The sequence below is a fragment of the Apium graveolens genome, chromosome 4 (genome assembly GCF_009905375.1).
Source record: "Apium graveolens cultivar Ventura chromosome 4, ASM990537v1, whole genome shotgun sequence".
NCBI lineage: Eukaryota > Viridiplantae > Streptophyta > Magnoliopsida > Apiales > Apiaceae > Apium > Apium graveolens.
This window is the reverse complement of record NC_133650.1, coordinates 126226063-126246764: the sequence shown is the minus strand read 5'-3', so window position 1 is coordinate 126246764 and position 20702 is coordinate 126226063. Positions and strand designations below refer to the sequence as shown.

At 36.5% G+C, this 20702-nt stretch overlaps 1 protein-coding gene across 2 annotated transcripts; it reads left to right on the top strand.

Annotated features, from left to right (window-relative positions):
- The first annotated feature begins 1594 nt into the window (after window positions 1-1594).
- LOC141719557 (ACT domain-containing protein ACR1-like) lies at window positions 1595-5540 on the top strand. 2 transcript variants are annotated; one of them, XM_074521935.1, is made up of 8 exons: window positions 1595-1964; window positions 2629-2744; window positions 2833-2878; window positions 3623-3737; window positions 3834-3901; window positions 3979-4620; window positions 4730-4834; window positions 4957-5540. In XM_074521935.1, the coding sequence occupies exons 2-8, from the start codon at window positions 2668-2670 to the stop codon at window positions 5359-5361; spliced, it is 1458 nt and encodes a 485-aa protein (XP_074378036.1). In that variant the 5' UTR covers window positions 1595-1964; window positions 2629-2667; the 3' UTR covers window positions 5362-5540. The 2 variants fall into 2 exon arrangements, with proteins under 2 accessions (XP_074378036.1, XP_074378037.1); XM_074521936.1 differs by having other exon boundaries at window positions 2607-2744.
- The last annotated feature ends 15162 nt before the right edge of the window (window positions 5541-20702 follow it).

Here is a 20702-nt window from a genome sequence, read left to right as displayed (position 1 = left end):
GCAAGGACCATAATGAGTTGAAGATGAAAAATAAGATGGTGTATTATAAGAGCTTGATGTTGAGGAGGCATGATAATCGATGTTGGATGATGGTGAGCTAAATGACTGCTGACGAGATTGATAACATCGTCTACAATGATCAGCTGTGTGACTGCGATAACCAAATATTTGGCATGGTCCGAAAGAGTTACGACGCCCCCAGTAGGACGAAATGCACCATGTGGTGGGGCTGTAGAATAATGACCAGTAGAGTTATTATTATCATGAGATGATCGTGGTTAAGAAAATATCTGACGAGGAGCAGAGACAATATTTGCAAGAGGTAGCTCTTGAGAACTATTTAGAAGAATTTCATGAGCAACTAGCTGACCATGGAGCTCAGAAAAAGTCACCGGGTCCGGCCTTTGATTATGATCCGTGATCAGGCCATGATACCCTGACCCAATATTGCGGTAAATTATTGCATTGAACCTGCGTCAAAAATTACACGGCCTACATCAGATAGCTCATCTACCAAAGTTTTCGCTTTTTGTAAGTATTGTAAAATAGTAAGGTCATTAAGACGAAGAGATTCCAATACAATATGAAATTGTAACTGACGAGTCTGAGATAAAGAACCATAAGCACGTTCTAGTGCTTGCCAAGCAGAAAAGGAAGAGGTTTTCCCCGCAATATTTGAAAAAGCTTCTTCAGTGAGGGAATATAAAATCCAAGTAAGGAGGAGTTGATCATTATTGAACCAAGTAGCATATTTAGGATTGGGAACATGAACAGCAACATCAGTGGTTGAAGGTATTTTAAGAGAGGGGGCTGCTATGGTTCCATCAATATAGCCCATCAATTTATGATAATTTAGCAAGAGAATAAATTGAGCTCTCCAAAGGACATAATTTTTAGGAGACGAAAGTTTAATGGAGAGGTGATGAGTGATAGAAGGTCTAGAAATTGAAGAAGAAGCACCAGGGATAAACTACGCCATTACAAAGCGTGTAGAAGGAAAATAAATAAATAATAATAAAGAAAGAAAAAAAATTCAGAGTTGTATAAATTAAATAAATTAAATAATATTGAACAATATTACATAATTTTGATAATAAATTAAATATTATAATTACACTAAGATTAATGCAGAATGATGAGTAATATAAATTCATGAATAACCACACTTCACTTCAAATTTTCTTCGTTGAAAATACTTGTCTAAAATAAATCACATTTCATACTAAATGTCGTTTTCTCTTTCAAATAAAATTTATCTTTAAATTTCTAAAAACACTACTATATTTCCTATTTTTAAGTTTTAAATCCATAAAGCTTAGCTTTGCTTTTTCCAACACAGCTCACGTGTCGGTACCTGGGAGAGTTTATAAGTGCCACGTCAGTTTAGGTTTGCACGTGGTATGCCCCAGCCCCCGAGTTAGAAAAAGAAAAATATTGACGGTCAAACGCGCTAGTCTTCCAAAGCAACTTTAATAACAAAAGTTTGCGAAATCCAAAGCAAAAAGGACTCCTATCAGGATTCTAATAGTAACTTGAACGTTTAAACGAATAATAGTGACCATATCTTTAAAAGAAACGGCTTAACAGAAAAAGAGGCAGTGACGGCACAGAAACTGTAGGAGAGTTTATTGAACCGAGAAGAAACCAAACAGTCCGTTCCCAACCTGAACAGTGCTTCTGTTACACCAGCTAGGATATATATACTTGCACACATATAAATTGACTAATTCTACCTAAACATGCGGAGTTCCTCCTAATCTCTCTCTAGAATTAGTTAGTTTGTGTCCTGTCTTTCTCCTTCTCTCTCTAGAGTCCAATCAGAACAATCAAATTAATTAAGGATATTGCTCTCTTTTCTGTCTTCTCCAGAAACATTTCGTTAGGACGGTACCAACGTACTACATACTGTCCTTTCGCTTTTGCCACTCATCCCCCCCCCCACCATGGTGTCCATCAGAACTTAGGTAATTAACATAATCCTCATATTTATCATTACAATTTTTCGTATATATATATATATATGCATATCATGGATATTTATTTAATCGACATCAATCAATAAAATCTTATGAATTAACATAAATCTAATACACATGATCACATCGTCATGTTGAATCTGATTTTAAGAAATTTATATACGCGTGTGTCTGTGTGTGAATGATTTAAGTTTTGTTTCATAGATATAGTTGTTGAATAGTATTATGAATGAAGAGCCAGCTAATTAGAACTTACCGTAAAACATGTATTTTGATGTATTTACGTTTCCACATTAACCAAAAAACATGTACACGTATTCATATTCAGATACATATATATACACGTAAATTTCAGGCTGAATTGGTCTACTAGACAATCTTTATTTCTGGTTAAACTTGTGCTGGATCAAAATTCAACCCGGAGTTATCTTGAATTAGAAGGTGGCAGCTACAAGTTCATCATGTACAATTCAAAGAATTTTCCTATGGTTGTTGCCCTTAGCGTTTCAAGGATAGGGATAAAGAAATTGCATCCTTATCTTTTTAGTTAACTTGATACAAAGCCTATATATAATGCAATGACATTGTATGTTTGTTGTTTTTATTAAAACTATCAAGAGTTTTTAACAGACTGGTGCTACTATATACACAGCAATAGGCAGCTTTCAAAATTAAGCTCTAAACCAATTGGATGGACATCACTTACAGTTACAGGCCTTATTTCGATCCTGAGTTTGATTCTCTCATCGAACGGATACATCCTCCAAGGTTTTATTTGCTACAGACTGTTTGATTGTCTTTTTCGGCTGTTATTATTGGTTTATATAAACTAGATGAGTACTTGGATTTATTGCAGGGTCTGCATCGACAATGACACTTGCCAAGACTGCACTCTCATCAAGGTCAGCAATCGAAATTCACAGAACTTTGGTATTTTATTTATTACCAAATTTGATACATAATCATACTAGATTGCCATTTGAAAGATAGGGGAATACTGTAGTTTGTCACTATAATTTTCGAATGGATCTTAATCTCTTCTGCCTTTTCTTTTTCCCCTGATCGTAATTGTCCTCATCTTTCTTTAATTGCTAATATATTTTTTTTTCTTGAGCTTTTGAATTATTATAGTCTTCTTAATAGAGGAAAATCACAAATAAATGTAATTTCCACCTAAATGGCTAATTTAGTATACCAAAACATACTAGTAACTAATAATAGGTAAAAGTAGGCAAATACTTGAGTGTTACCTGTTCCAGGGAATGCAGGTCGGTTCACATAATGTAGAAAGTTTGATTATCTAGTTTAAACTTGGTTCTTCTTTGCTAACAGATGGCTGATGTGTTCATACATGTAACATATCCCTGGTTTAATATTCATCCACATGTGTGCTGGTACCTTGGATGTGTTCAACTAAATGTTTAATAAGAAGCCATCATAAAGCTTTTATTGATTTGAAAATATTTAATCAAATTCTTTCTCTGTTTCTCTTTAAAATTTATCAATTCAAAAGTTGAGTAATGGTTGCTTTTGGCATGGTTAATCATTTATGATCAACACTAGGTTTTTTCCAGGTAGCCTACATTAGATAAATTACATTCATTGTATGTACTCTCATTTGTGCTTCATACTACTTTTTTAAAAAGGTTGATAGCGCAAACAGGCAAGGAATTTTGCTGGAAATGGTTCAAGTTATTACAGATCTTGAACTTGTGATCTCCAAATCATACATATCTTCCGATGGTGGTTGGTTTATGGACGGTGAGTTCTAAATAAGTAGAATTTCTGTCGTTGAAAATTATCTACACGTACAGTGGCCTTATTAATTATGTGGTTCAATTTTGTCGTTGATGGCAGTGTTTCACGTGACAGACCAGCTCGGGAACAAAATTACTGATGAAAACCTCATAAATTACATACAGCAGGTTTCTTTCAATCTCCTTATATAGATAAGTTTTATATGTATTGATATGCTGGTGTAGCTGAAAATAAGAATATATAGTTGATATTACAAGCAATGAGCGCAAGGAGTCGAAAGACTAAGACGGAAGTGCAACCTAGCATATGGAGAAATGCAAGACCAAGACACATTTCGATTGATCAAACTGCCCTTGAGATGACGGTGAAGGACCGGCCTGGAGTGATGTCAGAAATATCAGCTGTGCTAGCTGAGCTGGGATGCCAAGTGTCTGCAGCAGCGGCATGGACCCACAATGACCGTGCCGCATGTATCATCTATCTTGAAGATAAATTAAATGGCTCTCCCATCACAGATCCATGCAGGGTGGCCCACATACAGGCACTTCTAGAGAATGTGGTAGAAGCCCACCATTATACTGGGGAACGCCGGAGCCTTAGATTAGCTGTTCCAACCACGAGCCGGACCCATACAGAAAGACGGCTTCATCAGCTAATGGCGAATGATAGGGACTATGAAGAAGTGTATGGAAGATGCAGAGCGGAATCGGAGTCGGAGGGGGCTAAAGTAACAGTTGACAACTGTGCGGAGAAGGGATACTCCATAGTCACAGTGAGATGCAGTGACAGGCCTAAGCTTCTGTTTGATACTGTGTGCGCTTTAACAGACTTGCAATATGTGGTTTTTCATGCATCCATCAGCTCACACCGGTCCATCGCGGTTCAGGTAACAATATAGATTTACACGAGTTACTTCACTATCTCTTAAGTTGGAATGAACCATAACTTTTTAGTACTTTATATCTATGTTGGGTTTTGGCTGCCTGCAATCACAGGAGTATTATGTTCGGCAAGAAGATGGATGCACCGCGAATACTGAAGAAGAAAGGCTTATAGTAATCAAATGCTTGACTGCAGCAGTGGAAAGGAGAGTTTCCAATGTAAGTTTCGGAAACCTGTTTTTCTTCAAATAAAATAATCACAATTCACACACATTTACACACATTTTTTAAAATATGAATGTATTAAAAAAGCAGAGATATGATGCTTCTTAATTGTACAGGGACTAAGGCTAGATGTCAGCACTCAAGACAGGGCAGGTTTGCTCTCAGATGTTACAAGGGTGTTCAGAGAGAACGGGCTATCGATAGTAAGGGCTGAGCTTGGAACCTGCAATGAAAGAGCAGTTGGGACATTCTATGTTAAAGACACTTCTGGGTTCTATGTGAACTCGGATACAGTGGAGGCTGTGAGGAGGGAAATTGGTGGTACTAATTTAGTGGTCAATATATCCACCGATTGTTCAATCCCGCAAACTTCAGAAATGACTAGCACAAGTTGGACAGTAAACACAAGCATGCATGGACCCAAAGGGAGCAATGTTGAAGATAGGTCAAGATTCTCACTGGGAGACTTGTTATGGTCTCAGATTGAGAGGCTATCAAGCAGTTTCCGACCCATAAAATAAATTCTTGTTGCAGATACCTGTAAATAATTTGTTCCATGATTTGCTAGATTTTCTCATTTCCAGAAGATTGCAACTTGTACATATCTACTCTTATCACTTCTACAGATACATGTATAAAGAAATAATCTGTTTGAGTGGTTTTCTGTTTTTCTTGTCAATAAGTTGTTCGTTTTGAATTATTTTTAGTCAGTAGACTTGCTCTAATTTCTGACTGATGAATACATAAACGGTAATTTCACCGATTAATTATAATTCCTGATTGTTATGACACTTTTCACTAATAATAATATTGAAGATAACTTCTCATATTTTCCCATAATAATAAATATTAGCATGTAACATAAGCCCTTCTGGAATAAATATTCAGCCGCTGTGAACCCTCACGTACTGTTTTATTCAATGTTTGTTCAATTACTCTTTTAACCGCAAATGCAATATAGGCATTGGGTTCGGCAATAATGATATCTCCCAACATACCAAAACTCGCAGTCACCCCCCCTGTAGTAGGAGATGTAAGAATTGGTACATAGAATAACTTTTTATTTGATTGATAATCATATAAAGCAGAAGAAATTTTAGCCATTTGCATTAAACTCAAACTTCCCTCTTGCATACGCGCCCCCCCGGAAGCACATACTATAATAAGAGGGAGAAATTTGTTAGTAGCGTACTCAATCAAACGGGTTATTTTCTCCCCAACCACGGATCCCATACTACCCCCCATAAACTGAAAATCCATAACCCCAAGTGCTATGGGAATACCGTTTAATTGGCCTATGCCTGTTTGAACGGCTTCAGTTAATCCTGTCTTTCGTTGATAAGAATCGATACGATCTTTATAAGGCTCCTCTTCCGAATGAAATTCAATGGGATCCAAAGAAACCATGTCTTCATCCATAGCATCCCAAGTTTCCGGATCGATCGAAAGTTCGATTCTATCTGAACTACTCATTTTCAAATGATACCCTTCAAACTTGTAAGTCTCCCTGTAGAAATAATTAAGTACATTGTATAAACGCTTCAAAATAAAATCAGTATTACGCATAATAGATCCAGATTTCAGTATATCACTAACGAAATTTATACATGGTCTTAAAGTTTACGTTAGACTACTTGTTAACGTATTAGTCATCACAACAAGATCACAGAAAACGTTTTTTTGGTCGATGTTATCTTATTAAGCGTAAGAAAATTTCATTTCTATTGTGAATATAAAATATTATTACTATAATACAAGTCGAGATAATTATAAGTTTACACCAGAGAAAGAAGTATCAGTTAATATGCCTTATTATTATTCTGAGTGTATACAATATGAATTAGATCTAATTTCAAATGTAAAATTAAGATATGAAAATAAGACCTTTTAGGATTGTGTTCGTGCACATATTAATAGCTCTGTGTATTTGTACCATGAATTCATTTAAATTAGCTACCTGAATTCCATTTCCGTGTATCAATATATGTATATATTCAAGTGACTTTGCCGATCATCCATGTATTCATTTATAACATTCCCACTTTATTGTAAAATGTGAGTCATTATAAGGATTGTCTGTCTCGTTAAAACATTGCAAGGAAAAATCCCGTGGGATAAAAAACTTGACGAAGAAAAAAAAGTGCAGCCTCCCCCTGAATAACGTCTCATAGTTTGACATCTTGTTAGTAATAATTTCTGTTTTTGCATTATAATGTTATTTCGCAACTTTGCAAAAGTTGAGGTGGGTAGTGACTTTGTAAGTAAATCAGCAAGATTATCACATGAGCGCACTTATTGTACATCAATATCACCATTTTCTTGTAGTTCTTGGGTATAGAAGAATTTCGGTAAGATGTGCTTCGTTCAATCCTCTTTGATATATCCTTCCTTTAACTATCGATTGATACAAGTCGTATTATCCTCAAACAAAACTGTAGGACTATCTGAAGTACTTAGTAATCCACACGATTCTCAAATATGTTGAATTACCCTATTTGCTTCATGAATTTCAAGTAATTCTGTGTGGTTTGATGAAGTTACTGCCATTATCTGTTTTGTAGAATTACAAGAGATAGCAGTGCCACAATATGTGAATAGATCACCTGTTTGTGATAGTCCAAAATAAGGATCTGACATGTACCCATCATCTGCATATCCAACTAGTTACGATATTGAACTGTTTGAAAAGAATAGTCCAAGATCAGTTGTCCCATGAAGATATTTGAATATATGTTTAATCTCATTCCAATGTCGTTTAGTTGGATCAAAACTGAATCTCGTCAAAAGGTTTACAACAAAAGCAATTTCGAGTTTTGTGTTATTTGTAGGAGATATACGAGCTCAAATGGCACTAAGATATAGACCTTCAGTCTTTAGTGCATCTTCGACTTATTTTCCAGGTCGGAATGGATCTTTTGCAATTTCGAGTGATCGAACAACCATTGGTGTCATTAATGGATGAGTTTTGTCCATGTAGAACCGATCAAAAATCTTTTCTGTATAATTGATTGATGAACAAATATTCCCGAAGGTACGTGCCCCACCTCTATACCTACACAAAATTTTGTTTTTTCAATATCTTTCATTTCAAACTCAGTTTTCAATTAAGCAGCGTTAGTAATATCTTCGAAAGTACCTATAATATTCAAATCATCCACATTTACATCAATAATAGCAAAACCAGGTTGATGACCATTTGATAAACACACATGGACACACTTAATTATTAACATACCCATCATTTAATAAATATTCACTAAGTCTATTATATCATATACGACCAAATTGTTTTACGCCATATAATGATCATTGTAATTTAACAGAGTATAAATATCGAAGCTTAGTTTCATCTATCTTTAATCCTTTAAGTATTTTCATATAAATATCCCTATCAAGTGATCCATAAAGGTAGGCTGTAACAACGTCCATGAGACGTGTTTCCAATCTTTCTATATAAGCCATACCCATCGAAAAACAAAAAAGAACTCGATCCATCATTGGAGAGTAAGTTTCCTGGTAATCAAATCCAAGTCTCTGAGAGAAATCCTCGGCTACCAGTCAGGCCTTATATCTCACAAATTCATTTCTCTCATTTTGTTTTCGTACAAATACCCATTTATTCCTGACTGGGATCACACCAGCTGGTGTTTGGAATGCATGTCTAAATATATTTTTCTTGCGCGAGGATTGTAATTTTTCTTGTATTGCAATTTTCCATTTTGGCCAATCATCTCTTTTTTGGCATACTTCCACACATTGTGGTTTAGGATCGGATTTCATAATAATATCATATGCCACTGAAAAAGCATATAATCATCAACCTCAATACTTCCACGATCCAATAATTTCCAGTTATGTACATAACTCAGTGAGATCTCATAATTTTCAGGTACCTTTGCTTCTATTCAAGCATGTGCCACTTCAAGGACAAAAACCTCTTTTGGAGGCAATACCACTTCCGATGGTTTTGTCACAGCCACTTCAGGGGCTTTAACCTTTTTCAGAGGTGATACCGCTTTTGGGGTATTTGATATAGCCATTTCATGAGTTCGAACCTCTACAGGAAGTAATACCACTGGGGTATTTTCTGGAACACTTGCCACTTCAGGGGCATGTCCTATCAATTTTTTTTTTCGTGGTACAACATCTTCTGCACCAGCAGATCTACCACGCTTCTGGAATAGTTTTGAATTACCAACAAATTCTTTAGAAATTGATTTATAAATAAATATTTCAACCCTTTCCAGAGCATTAATAGCATGTATATGTGATTTTATGACATGTCTAGTATCATTAAAAGCATCCAGCATTTGATTAGCAATATTTTGCATATGAATAATTCTTGTAACCTCAGATTCGCAATGTTTAGTATGTAAATCAATTACATTCAATCCTGATGCATTCCATGATAATTCGGAATTTAATTTATACAAAACATTATCTCCCCCTAATGGAGGGAAGACAGACTCATCAAAATGACAATCAACATATCGAACAATAAATATATCACTACTCAGTGGTTCAAGATATCTTATAATAGATGGTGAATCAAAAAGCAATATATATACCTACTCATCTTTGTGGTCCCATTTTAGATCTTTGTGGAGGTGCAATGAGAACATATATGGCACTACCAAAAATCTTAAAATATAAAATATTTGGCGTTTGACCAAGAACTAAATCATGAGGAGATTGTTTGTGGTAAGTAGATGGTCTTATCCTAATTATATTTTTGGCATGAAGTATTGCATGATAATTTAGCTCTTAGAAATAAGGATCGTGTAATAAGCTGAAGCTTTTTCATTAAGGATTCCGCTAAACCATTTTGTGTATGTATGCGGCTACAAGATATTCGACAGAGATCCTGTTAGGTCCCGAAGTATCGTAGAAGGGGGGGTTGAATACGTGTTGTGTATATGTTGTGTACTTGATGATTTCATGAACTAAACACCTTGATAGATTTTACTTAGTGAAAATATATAGCACTCGACGGATAAGATATATAGTCCCGACGGATGACTCATTATAATCCCGACGGATGATGACTTATTATACATCGAGTGAGTAGCTTATGTAACAATAAGTCTGTAGCACATTTCTGCATACACCGTTGTATAGATTCGGTAAGTAGTATTCAAGTCATGTTGACTTTAACTAGATATGCAGAATAGGTTGATTAATTGTACATAGATGATGTCTTGTAATTCTGCATAAGTGAAATGAAGTCAAGTACCTGATTGCTATCTGACGGATAAACTACAATGAAGTCGACGGATGATCAACTAGACAACCCGACGGATGATCATGAACCCGACGGATAAAGAATTCAAATATCTGTTGACAGTGACAACACAGTCACATGCGTCGAGTGGATGCAAATGGAATGTGGTAGCCTATTCAACTGGGTTTTCGAGAACAAAGAAGCATTGCCATTTCCATGCTATTATGAAGATATTCAAAGATGCTGGAATAGAGTAATGAAGTAGCATTATAATAGACTAGATAGTTTTTGTTTTATTATCTTGTTTTATTACTTTGTAATCTTGGTGATATTTAAAACAAGAAGTAGCAACTAAGAATTATCGAGCTAAGTAAAATAGCAGAGAAGCATTTGTAAGCAGAATTCTTAGCATTTCTCTGTAGTCTTAGTTGTTCAATTATTGTAAGCAGCTGTGAGCATTTTGCACATAGGGTTCTCTCGATATATAATATATATCTCTGGTGAAATCATTTAAATTCACCAGAAAGTTTTTAAAGGCTCTTGTTTTTAACTACTTGTGATTTGATTCATTTATGTTTTTATTCCGCATTGTGCAAATCAATTCACTTATATATATATATTTGAGTTAGAACAATTTTATTTTAAGAAAAAGTTTCAAGAATTCCATTCAACCGCCCTTCTGTAATTCTTGTTATACTGTTAAGGGACTAACAATTGGTATCAGAGCAAACTCTTAACTTATAAAGAGTTTAAAGATCAAAACAACACAGCAAGATGAACAAGAAGGATGTTGGAGTCAAGATCCCTTTTCTGGATAAAGATAATTACCATCATTGGAAGGTAAAGATGCATCTTCATTTGCTTTCTCAAGATGAGGCCTATGTTGACTGCATAGAAAGATGCCCTCATGTTCCAATGAGAGCTGCAACAGGAAACGAGCCATCAGTCCCCAAGCCAAGGCATGAATGGTGTGATCCTGACATTGAACAAGTCAGGAAGGATAAAAAGGCCATGAATATCCTGTTTAATGGAGTTGATGTAGACATGTTTGACAACATTATCAACTGCAGAACTGCCAAGGATGTTTGGGATACAATACAGATCATATGTGATGGCACTGAGCAAGTTAGAGAAAACAAGATGCAGCTCTTGATTCAGCAATATGAGCATTTTCATAATGAAGAAAGTGAGTCTCTCACTGACATTTTTAGTAGGTTCCAAAAACTACTAAATGCCCTTAAGTTGCATGGAAGGGTCTATCAGACAAAAGACTCTAATATAAAAATTCCTTAGATCTCTTCCAAAGGAATGAAAACTAATGATAGTCTCATTGAGAAACTCACAAGATTATAAGGAGTTTACTTTGGAGAGACTGTATGGAATCCTGAAAACTTATGAGCTTGAAATAGAGCAGGATGAAAGGATGGAGAGAGGAAAGAAGAAAGGAGGATCCATTTCATTAGTTGCTGAGTTGGAAAAAGAGAAGGAAGTGAAGATGGAAGCTGTTGAATCAACTTCAAGGGTCTGTGAGAACAAGGGCCTGTGAGAACAAGGGCAAGGGGCTTGCAGTAGAAAGTGAAGATTCTTTGAGCCAAGATGACACGGAGGACATTGATGAACACCTAGCATTTCTTTCCAGGAGATTTGCCAAGCTCAAGTTCAAGAAGAACTTTGGAGCAGCCAAGCCAAATAGAAACATGGTGGATAAATCAAAATTCAAATGTTTCAAATGTGGCTTGGCAGGGCATTTTGCCAGTGAGTGTAGGAAGTCAGATTCTAGTAAGAAAATGTGTGAGCCTGTGGATTATAAGCAAAAATACTTTGAACTGCTCAAACAAAAGGAAAGGGCTTTCATAACACAAGAAAATGACTGGGCAACAGATGGACTGGATGAAGATGAAGATGTCGGCTATGTCAATCTGGCCCTAATGGCCAAGTCTGATGAAACAGAGACAAGCTTTTCAAGTAATCAGGTAATTACTACAAACCTTGTACATTTATCTAAAGCTGAGTGTAATGATTCCATAAATGACATGTCTACAGAGTTATATCATTTGCGTGTTACACTTAAGTCTCTTACTAAAGAAAATGCTAAAATCAAAGAAAATAATTTGTTTTTGAGTGAGAGAAATAATGTGCTTGAGTCTCAGTTCATTGATTTTGAAAAGTTAAGAATTGAGTGTAAAATTGCCAAGGAAGAATTAACTGAGTCCTTGAAGAAAAAAGAAATTTGAAAGAAGCAGCTCGAGCGTGAACAAGAGGTGATTAAGGCATGGAAAACATCCAGGGATGTCCATGCTCAAATCACCAAAGTTCAAGGAATTGAGTCTTTCTGTGATGCAGCTTGGAGAAAGAACAAAGAGAAACTAGAACCAAATTTGGTAGATGGAGTGCTGACAGATGTAGACTCGACGGATGATGAGGATCATCCGTCAGATAACAAAAAGTGTTATCCGTCGAATGATGAAAATCCTCATCCGTCGGCTGTGAGCAAGCATATCAGTAAAGCCAAACTTGTTAAGCTGAATGAGAAGTATGGGTCTGTTTCCAAGAACTTTGTTTCAGGAGAATCGAGTCAGGTTAAGAAAGGAAAAAAGGCTAATGTTGGTCACATGACTGTCAAACAATTAAGTGACAGACTTGAAAAGATTGAGGTAAAAATAGAGACTAAAAGAAAAAACAATAGGAATGGTAAAGTAGGGATTAACAAACACAATAACTACACACCTGACAAATATGCTTCTAGAAAAATCTGTGTCAAGTGTGGTAGCGTAAATCATTTATTTATTAATTACAAATCTGTCATGCCTACTTCCATGTCTGTGCCACCTCAATTTCCTAACATGAATGTCATGCCTCCCATGCCTATGAATGCTATGTCTACACAGAATATGAATGCACAATTTGCTAACATGCCATTTGCACCTAATCCTTATTATGCTGCATTTAGTATGCCACAAATGCCATTTAGCATACCATACTGGAATAACCTGTTTGCTAATAGCATGACATTACCTGTTAATAATAATATGCATGATAATTCTGTTGCAATGAATGGTTTCAAAGGCCAAACTCAAATGACCAAGGATGAATCTGATATCCCTAAGTCAAATGAGATAAAGCCTAAGAAACATAAAAAGAAAGCTAACAAGGCAGGACCCAATGAAACTTGGGTACCAAAATCAACTTGATTTGATTTTGATGTGTGCAGAGAAACATAAAGAATCTTTGGTACTTGGATAATGGTTGTTCAAGACACATGACTGGTGATTCTACCCTGCTCACAGAGTTTAAGGAGAGAGCTGGCCCACGTATTACTTTTGGAGATGATAGCAAGGGTTATACTGTGGGATATGGCTTGATTTCAAAGGACAATGTCATCATTGAGGAGGTTTCCTTAGTGGATGGTCTCAAACACAACTTGTTGAGTATCAGCCAGCTTTGTGATAAAGGCAACTCAGTAACCTTCAACTCAGAAGCCTATGTTGTGACTAATAAAAGAAGCAACAAAGTGGTTCTCACTGGTGTGAGAAAAGAAAATATGTACTTAGCTGATTTCAACCCATCTAATGCAGAATCTGTTACTTGTCTTCTCAGTAAAGCAAGTCAGGATGAAAGTTGGCTATGGCACAAGAAGCTATCCCATTTAAACTTCAAGACAATGAATGAGCTAGTAAAGAAAGAACTGGTTAGAGGCATTCCTCTAGTGGAGTTTTCTAAGGATGGACTGTGTGATGCCTGCCAAAAAAGGAAGCAGATTAAAGCATCATTCAAGAAGAAACTTGATTCAATAATTGAAGAGCCTTTGCAACTACTTCACATGGATTTGTTTGGACCAGTCAATGTGTTGTCCATCTCAAGGAAAAGATTTTGCTTAGTGATTGTAGATGATTTCTTAAAGTTCTCTTGGACATATTTCCTAAAGTCTAAAGATGAGGCTAGTGAAATCATCATCAATCACATAAGGCAAGTCAACAATCATCCTGATTTCAAGGTTAGAAGAATCAGGAGTGACAATGGAACTGAGTTCAAGAATTTTATGATGAGAGCATTTTGTGAGGAAAATGGGATTCTGCATGAGTTTTCAGCAGCAAGGACTCCATAACAGAATGGAGTAATGGAAAGGAAGAACATATCACTTATTGAAGTTGCAAGGACAATGCATGAAGAATCTAAACTGCCGACGTATTTTTGGGCTGAAGCTGTGAATACTGCATGCTACACTCAGAATATTTCTCTGGTTAATCAAGCAAGATGCATGACTCTCTATCAATTGTTCAAGAACAAGAAGCCAACTCTAAATTTTCTTCATGTCTTTGGCTGCAAATGCTATATTCTGAGAAATCAAACTGACCAAAATGGGAAGTTTGATGCTAAAGCAGATGAAGGAATTTTTGTTGGATATACTGTAGGTAAAGCATATAGAGTCTTCAATCTAAGGACCAACATTGTTGTTGAATCAATACATGTTGTGTTTGATGATAAAAAGATTGAAGGACTGAAAGATGGAGATTACCATGAAAGCCTCAAATTCGACAATGTGGAGATGGTTAGTGATGACAGTGATGATGAAAGTGATCAAGAAACATTGTCTAAGGATAATGCAGATAAATCTACTACCAATGGAGCACAAAACTCAACATCTGTCGAGTTGCATAATGCTTCATCCATCAGGAGACAACCAGCTTCATCGGTCGGTACTCAAAATTCACCATCTGTCGGGTTATCAAAAGGAGCAGAAAGTCAAGATAGATCACCTACAGAAAGTTCCCCTTTCTCAAATCAAAGATCCACAAACTCAGGGGGAGTTTCTAACAATCAAAACTCTATCACACATCAAGACAACAATGAGGTTTCTTCATCTAGAGCTAATCTATCTCAACAAAGAATATGGACAAAAGATCACCCCTTTGAGCTTATTATTGGTGATGTTTCTTCTAGAGTTCAAACAAGGAGAACAACTCAAGAAGAATGTCTATACAGTAGCTTTCTTTCCAAAGAAGAGCCAAAGAAGGTAGAAGAAGCTTTATTGGATCCTGATTGGATTTTAGCTATGCAGGAGGAGCTAAACCAATTTGAAAGGAATAATGTATGGAAGCTGGTACCCAAGCCTAAAGGAAAGAATCCAATAGATAGCAAATGGTTATTCAGAAACAAGATGGATAAAAATGGTATAGTAGTCAGGAACAAAGCTAGATTGGTTGTTAAGGGCTATTGTCAACAAGAAGGAATTGATTTTGATGAAACATTTGCTCCTGTTGCACGACTTGAAGCCATCAGAATCTTCTTAGCCTATGCAACCCATGCCAATTTCAAGGTCTATCAAATGGATGTCAAAAGTGCCTTTCAGAATGGAGATTTGGAGGAAGAAGTCTATGTCAGTCAACCTCCCGGTTTTGAAAATCCAAATTTTCCAGAACATGTCTATTATCTTTTGAAAGCACTTTATGGACTGAAGCAAGCACCTAGAGCCTGGTATGACACTTTATCAAAGTTCCTTTTGGAAAATCACTTCACAAGAGGTACTATAGATAAAACTTTATTTTTCAGAAATGTTAATGGCTCTAGTATACTTGTTCAAATTTATGTAGATGATATTATTTTTGGCTCTACAGATGAGAAACTTTACAAAAAGTTTGCCAAATTGATGCAAAGTAAGTATGAAATGAGTATGATGGGAGAACTAACTTATTTTCTTGGTTTACAAGTGAAGCAAGTTAGTGATGGAATATTCATTAGTCAAACTAAATACATTTTTTATCTTTTAAAGAAGTTTGATCTAATAGATTGCACATCTGCAAAAACTCCCATGGCCATTGCAACTAAACTTGAATTAAACACTATTGAAAAGTCTGTGGATACTTCAAGTTATAGAGGCATGGTTGGCTCACTTTTGTACTTAACAGCTAGTAGACCAGATATAATGTTTGCTACATGTTTATGTGCTAGATTTCAGGCTGATCCTAGAGAATCTCACTTAATAGCTATTAAGAGAATTTTCAGATACCTCAAGGGAACACCAAAACTTGGCATTTGGTACCCTAGAGATTCTGGTTTTGATCTAACTGGTTATTCAGATGCAGATTATGCAGGTTGTAGAACTGATAGAAAAAGTACAATAGGAACCTGTCAATTTCTAGGAAACAAACTTGTGTCCTGGTTCAGTAAAAAGCAAAATTCAATTTCTACTTCTATAGCTGAAGCTGAATATATTGTTGCTAGTACTTGCTGTGCACATATATTATGGATGAAAAATCAATTGCTAGACTATGGTTTGCAAGTTGAAAGGATTCCTATTTTCAGTGATAACAAAAGTGCAATTGCCATCACTGAAAATCCAGTACAACATTCAAGGACAAAGCACATAGATATCAAGTACCACTTCATAAGGGAACATGTAATGAATGGTACTGTAGAATTACATTTTGTTCCAAGTGAGAAGTAGCTTGCAGATATCTTTACCAAGCCACTGGATGAATCCACCTTTTCAAGGTTCGTAAGTGAGTTAGGTATGCTTAATTACTCTTAAATCTATATGAGTTAATTTGCAAGTTGAAATGCAGCCAGAAATTTAATTGATTTCTCAATCTTGGATGAAATTTTGGCTAAGTCAAAATTTATATCTCGACGGATGATCTTTATTCATCGAGTTTGATCATCCGTCGGTATATTATTTGCTAATGAAAATCAATTATTTTTCTGGAATATTTTATGTCTCGACGGATAACAGTTTATCCTCATCCATCGAATTGTCTTAATCTCAGCCGTTAATTCCCTGTACATTATCCATCGAGTATACTTACAGTTTGTAAGCATAACACGACGGATAATGGGTGGAATTTTTACAGTTTATTTTTAAACGGCTATTTTAGGCAATTTCTATTGGTTACTTTATTTTACTTTATTATTTTTATTAGTTACTTTTGAGATAGTATAAAAGCATATTTCTTTTCAATCACTTTTCTTTTATCATTCTCAATTCAACTGCTCTAATTTCATTCTCTCTCAAAGCACTTACTCTCTTCCTCTTCAAGCTCTTATTCTCTAACAATGGCACCTGTTGTAAAGATTATGTCTCAAACTGGGTTCATTTATGAGAAGAACAATTTCACTGCATTAGTGAACAAGGGTATTCAGCATTCTGGTGATTATCACAAGATGATGGACTTTATGAAGAATTGCAATCTCAATTTCGCCATGCTGGAATCAGCCACAATCTTCTGTGAAGTTGTTGAAGAGATGTGGACCACTGCTACCTACAACTCTACAGATAAGACCATTACACTCACCATTAAAGGTAAAGAATTCTGTATCAATAGTGATGTGATTAAAGTATGTTTCAAAATTCCTGATGATAATGTAACCTCACCACACACTAACACTGATATAATCAATATGCTTAATTCCATGAACTATGCAATTCCTACTTCTAAACTTAGTGACATAGGAGAATGGGCCTTAGGAAAGAATGGAGTTTCATGTGTGATGTAGTTACAAAGGTTTTCTCAGGAAAGATCAGTAATTTTGATTCAGTGAATATTTCCATACTTAACATGCTCTACATGCTAGTTACAGATAAGTATTTTAATTTTAGTGACCTTGTTTTGTTTGAGTTAGGTTTTAAACTGGGAGAGTTAAATAAAAGAGGTAAGAATATGTATTATGCTAGATTCCTTATGATGTTAGCTAACCATCTTTGTGAAGAGATTGTGCTTGAGAACCCCAACAACAAATTAGATTGTTGGGTTCAAGAGAGAAGGCTCATTGCAGATTTGAACAGGGCCAATCATCAGAAGGATGTGCCAATGTTCTACTTTCCTGTAATGCAAACACCTCAGGTAAGTGAGGTAAGTTCACCTATCCCTATAACTATCCCAACCTCCATAATTTCTTTGAGTTCAAGTGTGGCTGTGGCAACTGTGTCAATGACCAAACAGTTGCCTACCCAAGCTACCAAACCTACAATTATTTCAAAATCCAAATCAAAGAAAGCCCCCTCTGGTATCTCTCAAAAGATGCCAGTTGAAATATCCACTAAAACCAAAGAGGGGAGTGTAAAGGAGGGTAAGTTAGGTGAGGGAAGGGGTGAACATAAAAGAAACCCCAAGAATAAGGTTGGAGAGTTGAGTGAATCCCAACCTAGCCACACTGTAGTTTCCCAACAAACTGCAGTGCTTAAAAAGGACAAAAGCTCATTTCTAGCTGCATCCTCCCAAAAGGATGTAGCTACTGAACAAAGCTCTCAACCAAGAGCACAAGCCAAGAGGGTTAGGGACACAAGCTCACCCCAAACTTATGCCAGAAAGAAGAACTCAAAAACCTTTGGGAATGCACAGGGTACACACACTGTACAAACTGGTGCTAAAGACACAGTCACTGCACCTTCACAAATTCAATTTGATGTGGCTCCAATAAATGTGGAGTCACAGCCAAAATCTCTAGTTATAGAAGCACCTCAAACACCAAACTCACCAACAAATTCTCTGGATGTGGATATGATAAACACATCAATTCCTGATTCCCCTTCTTTAACTCTGTTGGGGAAGCCAAAATCTAGTGCAAGTGAGCATCATCTTTTAGATGATTTTTTGGCTCACTTACCAATTCTTTCAGGAACTGTCATGTCATTTGTGCCCAAAATATCTTCAATCAGCACAGAGTCAACAATAGTTTCTATTCCCAGCTCATTCATTTCTACTCTCTCGACGGATATTGCTCATCCGTCGAGTAGTGATTGTATCCCGACGGATAAGCTTGACAGCAGTTATCTGTCGGATAGAACATCCACTCACTCGATGGATATCACTCATCCGTCGAGTATCTCTGCACAGCTTCAAACTTCATTTATTTCAAGTGCAGAAGATTTAGTGGTTGTACAGTCACTCTTAGGATTGAGAGAGAAGAGTCTTTTGAGTGAGAGTCTGGGTTGCTCCCAGGAAAAAGGAGAGGAAATGAGTGAAACTCTGTAATCCATTTCTTCAGGATTGGAAAAAGAGAGTGAGAGGAGTCCCACCTTAGTAGGTGAAGGTGATGGTATGAGGGTGGGGAGCCAGGGTGAGACCCTGATGCAACAAAAGAGAGAAAACGAGAGAAATGCAGGTACTGGAGCAATAAGGATGGATGTCATTGCTAGTGAGTCAATGAATATCCAGGATGTAGACAGGGAAGGACTATCTCAGCATCCTAAAGCTGTTATAGATTCTACTTCTCTTGATGCTGAGGAATTTACTCACCCTGTTCCAGCTTATCAACTTCTAGCTGAACAGGGAAATGATAATGCAGAAAGGATGCTGAATTTGGTGCATACCACACAGTCTATGATGAGAGCTAAGGATGCCATCACAGCTTTGCCTTCTACAGCTGGTGATGTGGACTATGAGACTAGTGGTTCAGCTGATTTCTTTGGAGATGGGAGTGGGGATAGTGAAGATGAAACAATGGACATAGGGGGAGAAGTAGGCTCAAGTTCAAGGTCAGGCATGCCATCATGGGCATTCTCAAAGCACTGTGATGAGCATTATTTCAAGATAACCCTGATCCAGTTAATCTATCAGACAAATACTGCTCTTCAAACCACTACCAATGTCAGCACCAAGAAGCTCCTTCTGGCACATCTAGCCTCCCTACAACTTCAACAAATATAGGGCTTCCAGCATGCTAGGGATATCAACACCATGAAGGGTGATATTGAGGAGATGAAGAAGGCCCTTTCAAATATGATAGATTCTAAACTTCCAGAAGCTACAATGCTTGACATCAAGAGGCAATTAAGGAAAAATTCTGATATGTCAACCAAGATAGATACCTAAAACATAAAAATGTCAGCCATGGAAGCATCTTTAACTGCCATTCATCTTCATCAAGCCCAACAAACTGATCTACTTCAAAAACTGGTAGCTGCCCAAGTAGACTGATCTACTTGGGAGAAAGGACCAAGTGAGGGGGAGAGACTACAAATTCAAATCAGAAAAGTAATTGTGCCTTCAATTACTATCTCAAAGCCATCAGTTACAGATAGTATAGATTTGATCAATGCAGCAGAAGCCAACTTAAGAGCAGCTGATAAGGAGAAGTTGAGTTTAGTCAACTGGGAGAAGATTGATGAGGAAATACAGAAGAAGTTTGAACTTGTCAAGGAGCCAGTTAAGGAAGCCATCCATCACTTTCAAGTCAAGCAAATTAGTGTGAATGAGATGAGCATGAACTATCTGGAAAGAGGACAGCCTTCCTGCATCAAATCTCCAAAGGCTGAAATAATTCTTAAACCAGGGGTAAATTACTCAAAATTATCATTGAAGAACCCTTTGGATACTGTGTATGAGACACCTAAGCCTGATGAGAAGAAGCTTATGTCAAGATCAATAGTCTTCTACAAAGATCCAGCTGATTCAGCTTCAAAGAGAAGAATTGCTAAAATTTTCAGGAATGGGAAAGAAGTTTGTGTGGTGGCGGGACATCCTCAATTTGCTCAAGTAAAGAGAGAAGAAAAGGCTAGATTGAAGCAGGAAAAGAAGCAAGCTGCTCTGGATGCTAAAAAGACTAAACAAAAGAAAGAGCAGATTGCTATCTTGGCCAAGCTACATGCTGTAAATTCATCACAATAAATTCCTTCTCAGCCATCTGAAGTTATTGAATCAAAGA

Bases quoted from the DNA above. Each gene is read 5' to 3' on its own strand.
- LOC141719557 (XM_074521935.1), top strand. From the start codon at position 2,668: ATGGACATCACTTACAGTTACAGGCCTTATTTCGATCCTGAGTTTGAT. The intron at 2,879-3,622 runs GTCAGCAATCGA...TTTTTTAAAAAG, and splicing joins AAGACTGCACTCTCATCAAG to GTTGATAGCGCAAACAGGCA. The intron at 3,738-3,833 runs GTGAGTTCTAAA...CGTTGATGGCAG, and splicing joins TGGTGGTTGGTTTATGGACG to TGTTTCACGTGACAGACCAG.